Genomic DNA, 15170 nt, shown 5'->3' with positions numbered 1-15170 from the left:
TTAAAATTTCAAATAATTTCGGCCAAAAAAGTTCAAAATTTCCGAAATTTCGGTCTCCCCCCCCCCCCCCCCCCCCAAGCAGAAATAGCAATTTCGAGATTTAAAACCCTGCTTGCAATGAAGAGATTTTCGACTGGACATGCCTACGTTTTCAGCTCTTCTGTTGTGCTCTGATCATCCCAGGTCAAACGATGCAGCGCTAGAATCATTCCGGATATCTCCTAACCCTAGATATGTAGATTTGTCTGTAGAGTACGTATAGAAGGTTTTAAGAAAATGAGATATATCCTCATCTCCATGGAGAGCTAGCTTTTGAAACTAAGATACACACGCAGACACGCTCTTCTCAACCTTTAATGTGTTACAGAGTGATTCTTCATTTCATACTCTTTAATATATGAGAACATATCTCTACCTTCATTAATACCAGCAATGCCTATCTTCCAAAAAAAATGCTGCTGGACACGTTTTACGTGTTTGTTTTCATTTTGAGAATATCAATTTCTGTTGTAATATGATACTGTACTCTTTATTTTTTAGATGTGTTTTTTAGGGATAAAGAATATTGATTGCTTTGTGAATAATAATCTGAGGCCAGGCAAAAGGGCTTTAAGAAAATAACTACAAACAAATATATTTTAAATAATAGATAGAAATCCGACTTCTAATTACTAGTACAAAGCAAATTTGACTAGGGACCAACCAATGACAGCGTTTGAAACAATAAAATAGAGAGGAAAGATTTCTCGATCTTCACACACACGTTTCCCGAGCCACTGAACGTCTTTTGAAAAAAATAGGAGAGTTTTTTAATAAATTATATTAATCTATTTTTAAATTTAAAATAATTAACTCTTAATTAATCATATGTCAATGGTTCATCTCGTTTTACTTTTGGGAGTTTTGAACCTCACCGGTTTGTTTATGTACACTAAAATCCACACGATAGAAAGGAGGAAGTTTCCAGTATCTCACCCTTATAAACTGCAACCAATACAACGAGGATAATTTCATTCTTGTCCTTACTTTCATGTTTATTTTTGGTTTTGCCCTGTTTTTTTTCATTTTTACCTTTGTTTTTTCTAAAGGAAGCCAAATTATGCCTCTACTTTGGATAAACAGGCCAACGATGTCAAAGTTATTGGTGAAAGGACATCTATATCCTTACTTCCGGTTGCACAATTATCTCTCTACTTTTTTCATTAATTGTGTTTTTTCCTCCATGTCGTACATGCATATTGCAATTTGATTTTTACGACGATGTTTAAAATTAAATGATTTTTGACTAACTTTAATGAATATAACAATTTTGATAGAATATCAATAAAATTTTGTGACAAATTTGACACGATTTTGTCACAGGTTTGATATCATTTTGACATAATTTGGACAGAATTTTGACAGCATTTTCACATCTTTTTACGCAACTAGCAGTTGTCACAGCTCTTCCTGTGCAACCTGCTCGCTACCGAGCCAAGCCATTAGCCGCAGGGTCACCGCCATGGCAACCTGTACAGTTCATTGCCATGATGGCCAGGTCCCCGTCGCCTCGCCGGGTGGCTAATCACCGCGGCAACATGTGGCGGATTAGAACTATCCCTCGTCGAAAGATAGAATGCTAGCTTCATTCCTGATGGCTCCTATTCCTAACTGGAGTTGGCTTTATTCACTACTAGAGATTACTCATCTTTTATCTAGTGCCCCAGATCATAAAAATATCGGATGTATCAATAACCGGTACTAAAAACTCTTTAATACCGGTTCTAAAAACCCAAGTCCCAAAAAATATCTAAAGATCACCGGTTGGTGACCGGGACTAAAGATTGTCCCAGTTCGTGTTATCAACCGACACTAAAAATGTATTTTTAGTATCGGTTGGTGTTACCAATCGGTGCTAAAAATGTCTCTAGTGTTAGTTTAAAAAGAATGCATCACTATCCATCCAAGTTAGATGTGTGTAGTAGGTGTGATGGTAGCACGTGTAAGGGTTGTGGTGAGAGATTTTGAGTTTAAATCCCCTCACATCCCACATTTTTTTTACTTAGTATATAAATTTAGTACCGGTTTCTTCAACCGGTACTTAAAAAAAATCAAGAACTCTCGATTCCTACAATCAAAATTAATAGGGGTTGAGAACCGATACATGAGATCATATCTGTCCAAGTGATCATTGTCATGATTTGTCGTATACACACTTATAATATAGGTTGTGTATATATACCTTTAAGGTTTGGAGGTTGGTAGTTTGAAAAAAAAAATAAGATCTCCATGCATAGAGACCTAATGAAAATAAGATATATGGACACTCTTCTCAGACTTTTATATGTCCTCTATGTTGTTGTTATTACGGAAGACTTCTTTGTCTTCTCGTACTTGAAACTTTTTATGGGTGCATTAAAGAATTCAAAATTTTAAGATATCATTTTAGAAGTGATGAGTAAAGAAAATTAATTAACAACGTGGTTTTGTGAAACTCAAGTTCCATAATACTAATACACAAGGTCATGTGCAATATAGGACTATAATATCTGGGTTACATGAAATTCACTCTGTATTTTACATAAATTCTAGTAATTCTTTTTTCTTGTTTGTTTACAAACTTTCGTTATCCAAATTTTCCTCTTGGACCATATAGTTGTTTTTGGCTATTTCGAAAAGGATCGAAGCACGGTAATCTTAGCCATTTCCAAGAAAACTGACTTGCGTACTTGATATACTTTGACGGATTCAGCTCGAACAACACAAGGCTGTAACAGCGATGACATAGAACGAGCCTATGTTTCTATCCACCATTCTGCTACAACTTCAATTCCAGATAGCAGCATTGTACGTAGTTGACGACACTTCGACGTGTGTCTTTCATATTCTTCTTTTTATTTGTAGTGGATGTCTTACATGGCTAAAACCTATACATGTTTGGCACAAGCGCTATCGATCTTGGCTATGTATACCAATTTACAGAATAAAGACCGAATTTCTATCTATTATTAGAAAAACAAATGACACCGATTTCGTGAACGGAGAACTAGGGCAATTGGCACAGCTGAAACTGATTACACAGTATGTGCCAATTGCCGTTCTTCAGTTCTCCGTTTACACATATTCTCATGCAGCTGAAACTAATTTACACAGGATGGCAATATACACAGGATGTGTTAGCTGTATGATCATCTCGATCGCATACCTAATTAGTAGTAGGATGGAGTATTCAGTTAGCATTCGACTCTGATTCGACCACTTCAACGGGAACACATAGATACATAACCACTACCTGTAGAGCACAACTGCTTCTGAAATTGTATCCACTAACCTACCTTTTTTGTATATATAGAATACCTACAGAATACTTGTGTACGGCCAGGTACATCACAGAATGTCAGGATCACGCCTACCAAACTGTGGTTATGCACAATAACAGCAGATGCAGGCATGCAGCTGGAGTGAGTCATAAAAAAATAATTAAAAAAACTTCATTGAACATAAACATATATACTCAACAACACCTTGCTATTATTATCAGAAGATTCTTTTATAATGTGCTCATAAAAATAAAACCCGGGTATCTACAAAATTCATTTTTTTTAAGTAGAGTGTAATATTTAGAGATGCTCCCAATAGGATTAGTTTCGTTACGTTGTATAGACTTGTAGCTTTATCACCATGGTTCTTAAAATGAAACGATAACCGCTCGATTATCGTAATTACTCCCTCCGTCCCAAAAAAAGATAAACCCTGAGTTTCCGTGTCCAATGTTTGACCGTCCGTCTTATTTAAAAAAATTATGAAAAAAATTAAAAAGACAAGTCACGCATAAAGTATTAATAATGTTTTATCATGTAACAACAATGAAAATACTAATTATAAAAAAATTTCATATAATACGGATAGTCAAACGTTGGACACGGAAACTCAGGGTTTGTCTTTTTTTTAGACAGAGGGAGTATGCCGGTTCATATACGGTAACTGTTCAATAAACATGCTAGCTAGCTAAGATTTTTTTAAAAAACTCAGAATAAACCTGAAGTTTCTGTCGATAACCACTCTGTTACTGCAATATTCAACTAGTAGTGCTAACCAAATTATCAACCCATGTTAATTTACCTTGAGAACTATGGGGCGGTTAGTTAGCTGCAAGCTATCTATGTGCTTATTGTGGACACGGTGATGCGCAGGGAATGATCTGCCTACATATTCTTGTTCATACTGTCACAAAATACCATTAGGCCCCATTTGGATCCCTGGAATTTCGAGGAATGGATTTCTTTTCTATTCCTAATAGAGTTAAACAAAACATGGCAGTCAAACCGATAAAGCGTCTTTGATAGAATCTGTAGTTTATAAGGCAAACATGTTTAATCTAGACCATTTTTTAGGGAAAATCTAGACCAATTTTGGTATTGTAATTCACTTGGTTTTGCAACTCCATTTTAACTCTCTTTTAATTTACTTTGAATTCCCAAGCACTCGTGGAGGGTTGATTTGTTGAGGCTAAGATCCCAATACCTCTCAATCCTATAAACTGCACTCACAGAAGGTATCTTTGCATGAGTCCTACTGGGGTAGGTATCTGATCAAGCAAATGCCTATACAAGAGTTTGGCCTGAACATCATGGCCATATATATGGGGATTGGATGCTAGCAGCCACAGCAACAAAGGTGGCACTCACAGTACAAAGAGTTCAATAACAAGCCAATATATTAACATACCATTGCAGTGTGTCAATGTTTTCTTTCCATTGATATTTGATTCTCGTATTCTTTTGTCAGCCTTTTATTGAATGCCCATGTGGCATTTTGAGACAACCTTCATGTGGAAGTTAATTCTTACTTATGCATTCTCATTTAGAGAAAGTTTAATACAATAGGCTAGGCTGTGTTCTTTATTTTCCCCTCTTTCTCAACTCACTTCCCTCGTTTTCCGCGCATACACTTTTCAAACTGTTAAACGGTGTATTTTTGGTAAAAGTTTTCTATATGAAAGTTGCTTTTAAAAAAATCATATTAATCTCTTTTTCAAGTTTTTTAGGCTAATACTTAATTAATCTCACTATAATTGCGTGCTTTATTTTCCGTGTTAGGAGGTAAGGTTCCCAACCTTGCCTCCCGAATACAACCTAAAAGTACATGCCAAGTCATCTGAAGATAACTCCATATATAGATGTAATATACAATAAGTAGTTCCTAACCCAACAAACAGGATATGCGATTTATTATTAATATATTTCTCAGCTAATTTTCTCTCGGCCTCTTCTATCCCTTCTTCCTTTACAACATTGTCCATCAAAAACTCACCACCCAAAGTACCCCAGCTTGCTTGCCAATCACCACCAGCAATGTAAGTACTTCTCAAACCGGCCATCGAACTTGAGCAAACTGGCCGTCGAACTTAGCAACGTTTGGGCGGATGGAGGCTCTCTTCTGATCACTGTTCAACGAAACAAGAGTATAGTTGGGGCTAAGTTCCCGATACCTCTTAATCCTATAAATTGTACCATCACCATGCAATTGCAGTTGATAGCTAGATGACTATGCAAATGCTTTTGCAAGAGTTTGGCCTGAACATCTTGGATATATATATAGGAGCTGGGTGCGTTGTCATCACAACAAGTACGAAGAGTTCAATTTAGGAACCTACAGTAGCCATAGGTGTCAAATTAAGCTGGCTTTGAATTTGTCATTTGATTATTTTGGTATATAATTTGATAGCTTTTTTAATTTTTGAATTAATCCGTGTGTGCATGTATGGCATTTTGAGACAATATTCACATGGAAGTTAATTCTTACGTATGCATTCTCACTTAGAGGCAGAGCAAGTTCAGCTATAACAATAAGCAAAAATCGTCTGAAGATAAAGAAGAAATATAATTTACAAATATATTTATCAGCTAATTATATCTAATAGATGCATATATATAATGACATGCATGTACCTATGCTGCCAATGCCTGTGAGGTCAGTGCACAGATATCTAGTACTATATAGGAAAGTTGTTCTAGAAAATCAGATTAATCTATCTTATAATTTTTTATTAACACTTAATTAATCATATGCTAATAAGCTACCTTGTTTTTCATACAGGAAAAATGGGTTACGAACCCACATGTTCGAGCACGACCTATCTTCATACGCCCATTCTAACTGACTCTGGAGCAGCGCATGGCAGCTAACTTGTGGCCCGTACACTGCTCCTGAGAATTGTGAGGTCTTGACATGAAATTTGTTGAAGCAAAGACCGAGTTTACCCATTATCTTTAAAAAGTTAAAATATAAATGGTACGTTGTGATGCTTATGTATATAAAGACATGCAGTTTAATTTATGTGTAGGCAAGCAATTGTGTTCATTGGATAAAAATGTGAGTTACACAATGATCAGCACCCTGCATTCCTGGAAACACTGCATAGTGTTGCAATACCACTAGTGTAATTTGCCAAATTGGCATGATCAATGTCAGGTCACAATTTGGAAGCTTAAGATGCCGCTTAAGATTAAGATCTTCATGTGGTACTTACTTAAAGGGGTTATGTTAACAAAGACAATTTAGCAAGACGGAATTAGAATGGTAGTTTAAGATGTTGTTTTTGTATGAAAAATGAGAATATTCAACATCTTTTCATAGATTGCCATTATGCAAAGTTTATATGGAGAGGAATACAATATTCTTTTGGTCTATGCCCTTCTAGTAGTATATCACATATTTTTGATGGTTGGCTTTTGGGGGTGGACAAGAAAAGGAGTAAGCTTATACTTGTGGGAGCCTCTGCAATATGTTCGACTCTGTGGTTGAGCAGGAATGATTTGGTTTTTGACAAATCACCATCTATTACATATATGCAGGGAATTTTCAGGGCAACATATTGGCTCCGGTGTTGGGCTTAGCTACAAAGGTGTGATGAAGATGACAAGTTTATGAAGGTTGCATGCCGTAGGCTTGAGACGACAGTTATGCAACTTTTTGCCAATTATGGTTGGAGATTCACAAATAGACTTCAATAACATGTTCTCCTTATTTTAGATGGGTTATTTTTTATTTAAAGTGTGTGTTCTCAATGTTTTGTTGAACTACACTATTTTTTTAGTGTAACTTGTAATAATTGGCTGTAGCTCGTTTTGAGCAAAGACCGGGATATTTTATTCCATTATCTAAAAAAATTTATCCCCGCAAAAAAAATGTCAGGTCACTTGTGGCACCATGAGGTCACCCTAGCTCATCACTACACTTGCTGATCCGAGTGCCCCACAACTACAAGCCAGTAAAATTGGAGAAGATTGGTGACTTGGTGACAGATGACCATGGTTTTCAATTTTGATTTTGTCCTAAATTTTGCTCATTTTGGTTCTCCCGAAAGTTCAGAATTTTCGGCATATTTTGGATCGACCTTTTTTGAAATTTTAGCATAATTTAGCTGAATTTGACTAAATTTTGACCAAATTTGTAAAAGATTGAGAAAAACCAAAATTTTTAGCCGAGATAATCACTTGCTAGGGGGTCCGAAATTTTGAACCGAAAACGCAATCCCTGGAGACGACCTATAATGGTGGAAATCGGTCGAGAGAACGATTTGCACAACAGGGTTACCGAAAAGCAGTGGACAAAAGGAATAAATTGTGATTTATTTTAAACTGAACACAAATTACTACCAACAAAACCAAGCGTTTGAGCATAGGAGAGCATCACAACTACTAATGCAGATGATCTGTGTGCCTATGTGCCATATTTAGCTCTTCAATTGTATTCACACCGTCCAATATCAGAAGATGCAATGATAGAATCATTCTATATGTCTCCTAACCCTAATAAAAGCTAGTAAAACTGGAGAAGATTTGTGGCTTTTGGTACGGGTGACCTTGAACTGTGGAGAACGGTCAATAGAAAAACTTGCTCAACGAGGTTACCATGTGAATATCGTTTTATCTTCTTTTGTGTGTTTGCTGCTCCTGTAAAGGACTTCTTTTAAGTCTCTTCTCCTAATATGAAATGGCAGAGCTCCTGCCCGTTTCCTCGAAAAAAAATGATGGTTAACAGAAACCAAGGACTTGAGCATAGGATTGCATCAAAACTACTAATGCAGATGATCTGTGTGCCTACATTGTCATGTGTAGCTCTTCATTTGTATCCGCACCATCTCATGTCAGAAAATGGAATACTGGCATCATTCCAGATGTCTCCTAACCCTATTTAGCTTGTCATAGCACTTGTTTGTCATTCTCATTATTGGTCGCTTATTTTCTTATAACAGTATATGGTTGTCTTAAGGTGTGGTGTGGAGGGTGCAAGCTTTTACAATATGAGACATTTTGATGAAAATAAGATACATGCACACTCTTATCACTCTTTTATGTGCCCTTCAAGTTTTGCGGTTTCCACCCGATGGTTTCCTCTCTTCTAATGCTTTAATATTAAAACCTATCTGTACCTTCATTAATACAGTCTGAGCAATGCTTCTTGATCTTCCAAAAACAATGATGATAGGCACCTTTCTTGTACCATTTTTTTCTTTTTGAGATTGTTGGTTTTCAATATTACTAATAAGATGATAATATACTTTTCTTCTTTTAAAAATATCTTCTCTGACCGATTCTGAAAGAGTGTTGACTGCTCTGTGATAATGTGGTGTTAAGGTCTCTAAGATACCTACGATAAACCACAACTCGTGAGTTACAAGGAACAATGCCTAAAGTCTAATTGAGCTTCCTGAGATAGAGCAAGGAGAAGGAAGGAAATAGATCTTCTTCTCGTAGGGTCGTAAAGGGGAAATAGATCCTCTAACTTACTGCCTTCTTATAGGATTGTAAAGGGCTTTCTCACCCCAAAAGCTAGCTAATGAGGTAAGGGACTCCCCCCTAATAATATTAGATCCATTGCCTCCCACAATCTATGGGACTATTTAACAATCTCCCCCTTCACACATTGGTCTCTCTCAGTCGTTCACCGCCCTTTCACCGTACACGACGGTCCCTCAGGTATACAGGCCCCGTAGGCACCCACTGTCTAACAAGCCTTCATACACTTTGTCCCTCGGATTAGAGATGTTGAACTAGCCAGGCTTTGATACCAATTATAGTATCGTCAAGAGCCTTTCTCACCTCAAAAGCTAGCTAATGAGATGAAGAGCTTCTCCACTTATATATTAGGTCTCTTATCCTTCCACAATTAATGTGGGATTATTCAACACTTCTGACTCTAAGTAGCTAACATATGAGCTCCATAGCTCGTTGATCTACATGTCAGCGACCCATGTTTGAGAACAATAGGTCAGATGAGCCTCATCTGAGAAGGAAGGTTGTGTGCTTTAGTTAATACCGGCTGATTGAGAGATGGAACAACGAGAGTGAATTCTCTGACAAATTGGTGCCAAAATTTTGAGTTCCGTCAAACAAACTTCAGAAACTACGGTTCCGTGTTGCTCTTTATAAAAGCCTTTGTTCTTTACACACACCTTGTCGCCTCCTGGACAAAGTACATATGGCTGTTTTGGCTATTTCGAAATTACTAAAGCATGGCTATTTTTATCATTTCCACGAAAACTAACTTACTAGGTACCCCTTCATTTCAAAATATTGCAAGCATTTGATTAGATGAGACCTAATTTAGTACTAAAAATCTTAACATAGATTTGTTTAAATTTTTAATATTATGTTGTGTCTAATCCATTAATAGCTTACATTTTGAAAATTCAATCGGTTTGAAAACGAGACACAGTTGTGCTTAATTAGGATGGTAATTAAAAGGCCTGATATTTTATCCTACAAAATTTAAGGGTAGAGTTTAATATAGGGTGAGCTGACTAGGCTGTGGCGGCGATGACACGGAAAGACACAGCTGTTTGTGTGCCAAATTTTTTTTATATACGGACACACATTTACATTACAGTATTAAATATAGACTAATAATAAAATAAATTATAGATTTCGCTGGTAAACTGCGAGACGAAACTATTAAGCCTAATTAATCCGTCATTAGAAAATATTTACTGTAACACCACATTGTCAAATCATGGTGTAATTAGGCTTAAAAGATTCGTCTCGTAATTTACATGAAAACTGTGGAATTGGTTTTTTTCCATATTTAATGCTTCATGTATGTGTCCAAATATTTGATGTAATGGAAAAGTTGAAAGTTTGAAAAAGAAAGTTTAAATCTAAACACGGCCTGGGTTTATTCCCGGAGAAGCATTCTACTATTCATCACTAGCTTCGACGTCTGTCTTTCATCTTCCCTTTTTTAGTTGTACATCAGACAGATCAGTGGATGTCTTCCAGGTTTAAAAGTTAAGTAGTACGTGTTTGGCTCAAACGCCATCGATTTTGTCAACCAAGATGACGTGCTGCTTCGACGACATTAGTTTATCAGAAGATTTAGAGAACGAAAGAATGGCAATTGGATTTGCACTGCTTATAAACTAATCAATCTCATGATGTGTAATCTGTAGGCTCATCTATCGCATATTTTATTCCAGGTGGTATTTTTTACTCCAGTTCTGCCATTACATGAGATGCGATAAAACCTCGGCAAGAACAGTTGGATAACCGAAAACTGCAGAACACAATTGCCTCCGAAACTGCAATTTACAGATTTTACAGTAGTAGTGAACTGTCAGGTACTTGTTCCGTTCAAGAATAAATGTAGGGATTTCAAGATTTCTATATTTTTTGAGTAAATATGAATGAAAGTTAAATAAGCATTTGTAAATTGTTTAGTAAATATGAAGGTTAAACCAAAAGATTTTTTTATGTCACTTCAGCTGTTAAAATTTGAATTTTAAATTGCTTATATTCCTTTTCTAAGCATCTGATCAGTTTTAGAATCATTTGATAAGAATCCATAAGCCATAAGGAATCTCTATATCACGTACAAATTTAAATCCTACAAATCCTTATGTTAACAGAGGGAATATACATCACATAGGAATCTCTATATTACGTACAAATTTAAACCCTTATGTTAACAGAGGGAGTATACATCACATGATCACACCAATCGAACTGTTGTTATGGACAATAGCAGCAGATGCAGAGATGCTGCTGGTGCCAATTCATTTAAAAAAGATAAACACCTTTCATTAGAAAAAGGAAAGAACAAAAAAATATATATACTCAGCCAACAACACTCTCCAGCCATCACCACCTCACATAAGTCACATTAGCAACACTTGCTGTGGTGATCATATGGTTGGGAGCTTGGGGGCAGTAGTAGGAGCTACAAGCAAAAGCTATACATATGTGTACATTACAATGCCCCGGTTTTCTATCAGCGCCAGATTAGTCTCACGCCCATGAAAAACAGGGCATGTTGTTGTGATATGAGCCAAAAGCTGCTACTACTACTCTGTATGCGTTGTTGTGCAACTATCTTCAAACCCATGGCCTCTGGTTTTCAGGCCCAGATTGCAAGGGATGACATGGAGAGAGCGCCGAGGAACAGTGCAATGTATGCCATCACCTGCTGCCGTGTCGATCCTGTCATTTTCCCGCCAAGGAAGTCCGCGGCGATGAGATCAACCAGCGACATGTATATTAGGATGCCGGCCGACACGGAGTCGAGGATGCCCTCCACCACTAGAGCCCGTGGGCTATTGGCGTTGTAGAATGACGCCACACCGGCACCAGCTGCGATCCCAGCTGGTGTTGTGATGGCGAAGAAACATGCCATTATAGCTGCTGATAGTGTCTTGAATTGTGCCTGTGGTCAGAAGATTTGTTAGTGTGTAACTAAGTTATACTGATGAGAAAGGTTTTAGAACCACTAAGATCATCAAGAAAAATAACAATGAAGCAAAAGTATAAAAAAGGTGCTGTACTCAGCAGATAGACATCTCACTTAATTTTCTGATAGTACCCACTTGAATATTATTGGCAAAGTAGTTGGCCGTTATGAGAAGCATAGCAGTCTAATCAATTTATTTGCATTGACCAATTAAGTTTTAAGAGAAAAAAATTATAATCCCAAACTATTCATAATATTGAACTCAAATGGTTCAATTGTCATACATCAATACCTTTCAACTTCGAGAGTATTACAAAGTGGACAAATACAACAAGAATAATATTTCTGGGAATATCAAAGTCCGATTAGGGTCAGAACTCCTGCTGTCAACATCATGGCATGCTGCCAACAATTACGCTATTATGCCGGAGATAATATTGATTTTCCCCACGAATTAAAATTCTAAAAATAAAAGTTCAACTTCTTACGGTTGCTATGGAGAGTGACAGCCAATTTGAAGCTTGGAGACTTAGATTACCTAGACTACGAGACATATAGTCGTATGGTAATACCAGAGGGACCTAATAGTACCAACTAATTTGTGAACCAGATTTTTTTTATAGCAAAATTCCAATCACAAATGGTGGTAGTGAAAATAACAGGATAGCTAACTGCCTCAAACAAATTCACTGTTCTAGAAGCCACATTTTATACATCATGAAAGATGATTTGCTCAGATGGAAAATGACGTCTATGTAAAAGCCTGCATCCATACTATCAACTCTATGTTCGTCTTAAGGCTTGCAAGTTGAATGTCCCATGATAACTTTTTAAATAAAAAGGTTAATCATTTAACAGTAAATACCATCTGGACAGAGGTCAACTTGCTAGTAAAAATATAGTTGTTGCACAATAATTACAACAAACTTTAACAAGATGAGCATACGACATCTGAATCCAAATGTCACGCCTTCCCGAAATTCAAATAGGTGGACCCCATGTGCCAAAAGGCCAATGCCATATACATACAACAAACAAACAATCAAACAATCCCTGACAACAAGAACATAACATATAGTCACATGTAAAATTGTTATGTATAAACTATACTCAATTGGATTTACCACGGTTAAGCATCAATTAAATAATTTCATCAATAGAGGAAAATATGTAAATAATGAGAATTGATGCATGACGTTCTGCTGAATTTCCTCACCTGAGCAATGCATCCGCCAAGCGCGAACCCCTCAAAGAACTGGTGGAACGAGAGCGCCGCCACCAACGGCCTGATCGTGCAGGGGCTCCGTGACACCCCGAGCGACAATCCGATGATCACCGAGTGCGACACGATCCCCATCTCAAGTATCTGCAAGAAACAAATTCATCAGACATCATGCATTGCGCCAAAAAAGCATTAATGAACTCAGCCTCCAATTCAGAGAACAGATGAAACACCTGCGACACCACGACGGACCGCACTTGCGCCGGCACCTCCCCCTCACCGCCACTGCCCTCCGGTTGCGCCAACTCGTGGCCATGCCCATGCCCATGGGGGTGGCTGTGTGAGTGCGAGTGAGGTTGCAGCAGCGGCGCCTTGTTGTCGTTGTCGTCCTCGGTGACGGTGACCACGGTGATGTCATCGTCGCTAGCCGAGGAGGCGGCGAGCGCGGCGGCGGCGGCGGCCTTGACGCGTTCCGTCTCGGCCCTGTGCTTGCCCTCGTAGAACCTGGTGGCGAGGAAGTCGAGCACGAGCGTGGCGAGCGCGGCGGACATGGCGACGAACCCCGGGAAAGGGAAGCTCCGCCACGGGTGCGCGGGGAGGCAGGGGCTGGACAGCGCGTGCTCGGCGTCGTGCAGCATGTGGACGAACCCCGTGGCGAGGATGACGCCCGCGGCGAACGCCTTCGCCGCCACGAACGCGGCGCTGTCCGTGCGCAGCGCGCGCCGCTTCCGCCCCGCCAGCGGCAAACCCACCCCGACCACCCCGGCCACCAGTATCGTCGCCATGGCCACCCCCTTGAGCCTCAGCGCCGCCGCGTCGTCCCTGCACCCGGCCCCCTCCGCCTTCGCCACCTCCTCCGCGCAGCTCCCCGCCGCCAGCGACGCCGCCATCAACCCTGCACCACCCCCAAGAACACCAATCAAACACCTCGCAAGCACAAACATATTCAACCCAAATCAACCAATCTTTACCATTGCCCCGCCTCAAGAACTGCACGAACCGCTCCATCGGACACCGGCGGCGAATCCCAAGCCAACCAAAAAGTAAAAAAATGAAAGAAAATGCCCCCTCAAAGATCGCTGGTTTTACCCCCACTCTGGATTGGATTGGATTGGATTGGATTCGATGCCTCGCTTTCTTCTCACGTCACTTAAAAAAGCACCGGCCCGAGCCGAGTCGACAGCGAGGGAAGCAGCAAATCCACCCGCAATTCCGCGAGTCGCCGGAAAAAGGAAGAATGGAGAGGAGAAGTCCAAGTCGTAGGCTCGTAGGAGTAGAAAAAAGCGAGCAAGAAATATGTCGTCACGGTGGTTGCCGGCCGGTGGCGATGTGGCGGCGGCGGCGACGCCAATGTGGACGGCGGCGATGGGGTTAACTCGCCCCCGCTGCCACTGACATGTGGGCCCCACGTGGCAGCATCCGCCGTCGATCTCGGAGCGAACGGTTGGGGGATCGCGCTCTGACGGCTCGGGCCCACGTCGTGAGGAGGGGAGGCAACGTGTGCTCGCCACGCGCTCCCGGTCAAACCTGATACGCTGACCGTGTGGGGACATGGGGATGTGGGCCCGCGGTGTCAATGGGGGAGTGGGAGTGGGTAGAGGAGGGGGAGGCGTGGGGGGGGGGGACATGTGGGAAGCAAATGTCGACATAGTGTGGTGAGAGAGAAGGGACGGTGATCTGATCTGATTGGGTTGGGTGGTACTTTCCGTGTACGCGCGGGCGTGGTTGCTGGGCCCACTTTGGTTTGGGCTTTTCTGTGTGTAGCGGCTCCTGTTTTACGGCCCATGGAGTTGGAGTCGTGCTCCCCCCCGTGAATTAGTGGGCCACCTTGGTAACAACATTTTGTGGTTGTTCTGCCGTTAACCCCGCCACCAACTCAATTTTTTTTCTTTAGGCCTTATTCGGTTACGCTTTGATTTAATCTAGACCAAGAATGATAAATATAGTAAGAAATTTATAATAGATACAATGAGAGGTCGGGATTTATTCCGGACCAGAAACCAATTTACTTATGATAGGGACAATAAGAGACCGTGATTAGTTCCACACCTCTTGACCAGTTGATTGATTCCCGGTCTCTTATTGTCCCTATTATAAATAAATTAGTTCCCTGCCCAGAATAAATCTCGGTCTCCCATTGTATTTATCGTAAATTTCTTACTATACTTGTCATTTCCGGTCCGAATTAAATATAAGCGTAACCGAACAAGGTGTTAAGGAAAAATAATATGTGAGGCTGATC

The 15170-nt window shown here is 39.8% G+C and overlaps 1 protein-coding gene across 1 annotated transcript; it reads right to left on the bottom strand.

Moving 5' to 3' along the window:
- Positions 1 to 10896: 10896 nt before the first annotated feature.
- On the bottom strand, positions 10897 to 14167 carry LOC4338051 (zinc transporter 7-like). The gene is made up of 4 exons (NM_001402504.1): positions 13900 to 14167; positions 13162 to 13823; positions 12923 to 13072; positions 10897 to 11682 (listed from the first exon to the last, which is right to left on the bottom strand). The coding sequence occupies exons 1-4, from the start codon at positions 13934 to 13936 to the stop codon at positions 11377 to 11379; spliced, it is 1155 nt and encodes a 384-aa protein (NP_001389433.1). The 5' UTR covers positions 13937 to 14167; the 3' UTR covers positions 10897 to 11376.
- Between the last annotated feature and the right edge of the window lie 1003 nt (positions 14168 to 15170).

The sequence above is a fragment of the Oryza sativa genome, chromosome 5 (genome assembly GCF_034140825.1).
Source record: "Oryza sativa Japonica Group chromosome 5, ASM3414082v1".
NCBI lineage: Eukaryota > Viridiplantae > Streptophyta > Magnoliopsida > Poales > Poaceae > Oryza > Oryza sativa.
This window is presented reverse-complemented; position numbering and strand designations above follow the sequence as displayed.

Coding starts and splice junctions, on each gene's coding strand:
- LOC4338051 (NM_001402504.1), bottom strand. CDS start 13,936: ATGGAGCGGTTCGTGCAGTTCTTGAGGCGGGGCAATG. Junction 13,824..13,899: donor GTTCTTGAGGCGGGGCAATG/GTAAAGATTGGT, acceptor GGGGTGGTGCAG/GGTTGATGGCGGCGTCGCTG. Junction 13,073..13,161: donor GGTCCGTCGTGGTGTCGCAG/GTGTTTCATCTG, acceptor TGTTTCTTGCAG/ATACTTGAGATGGGGATCGT.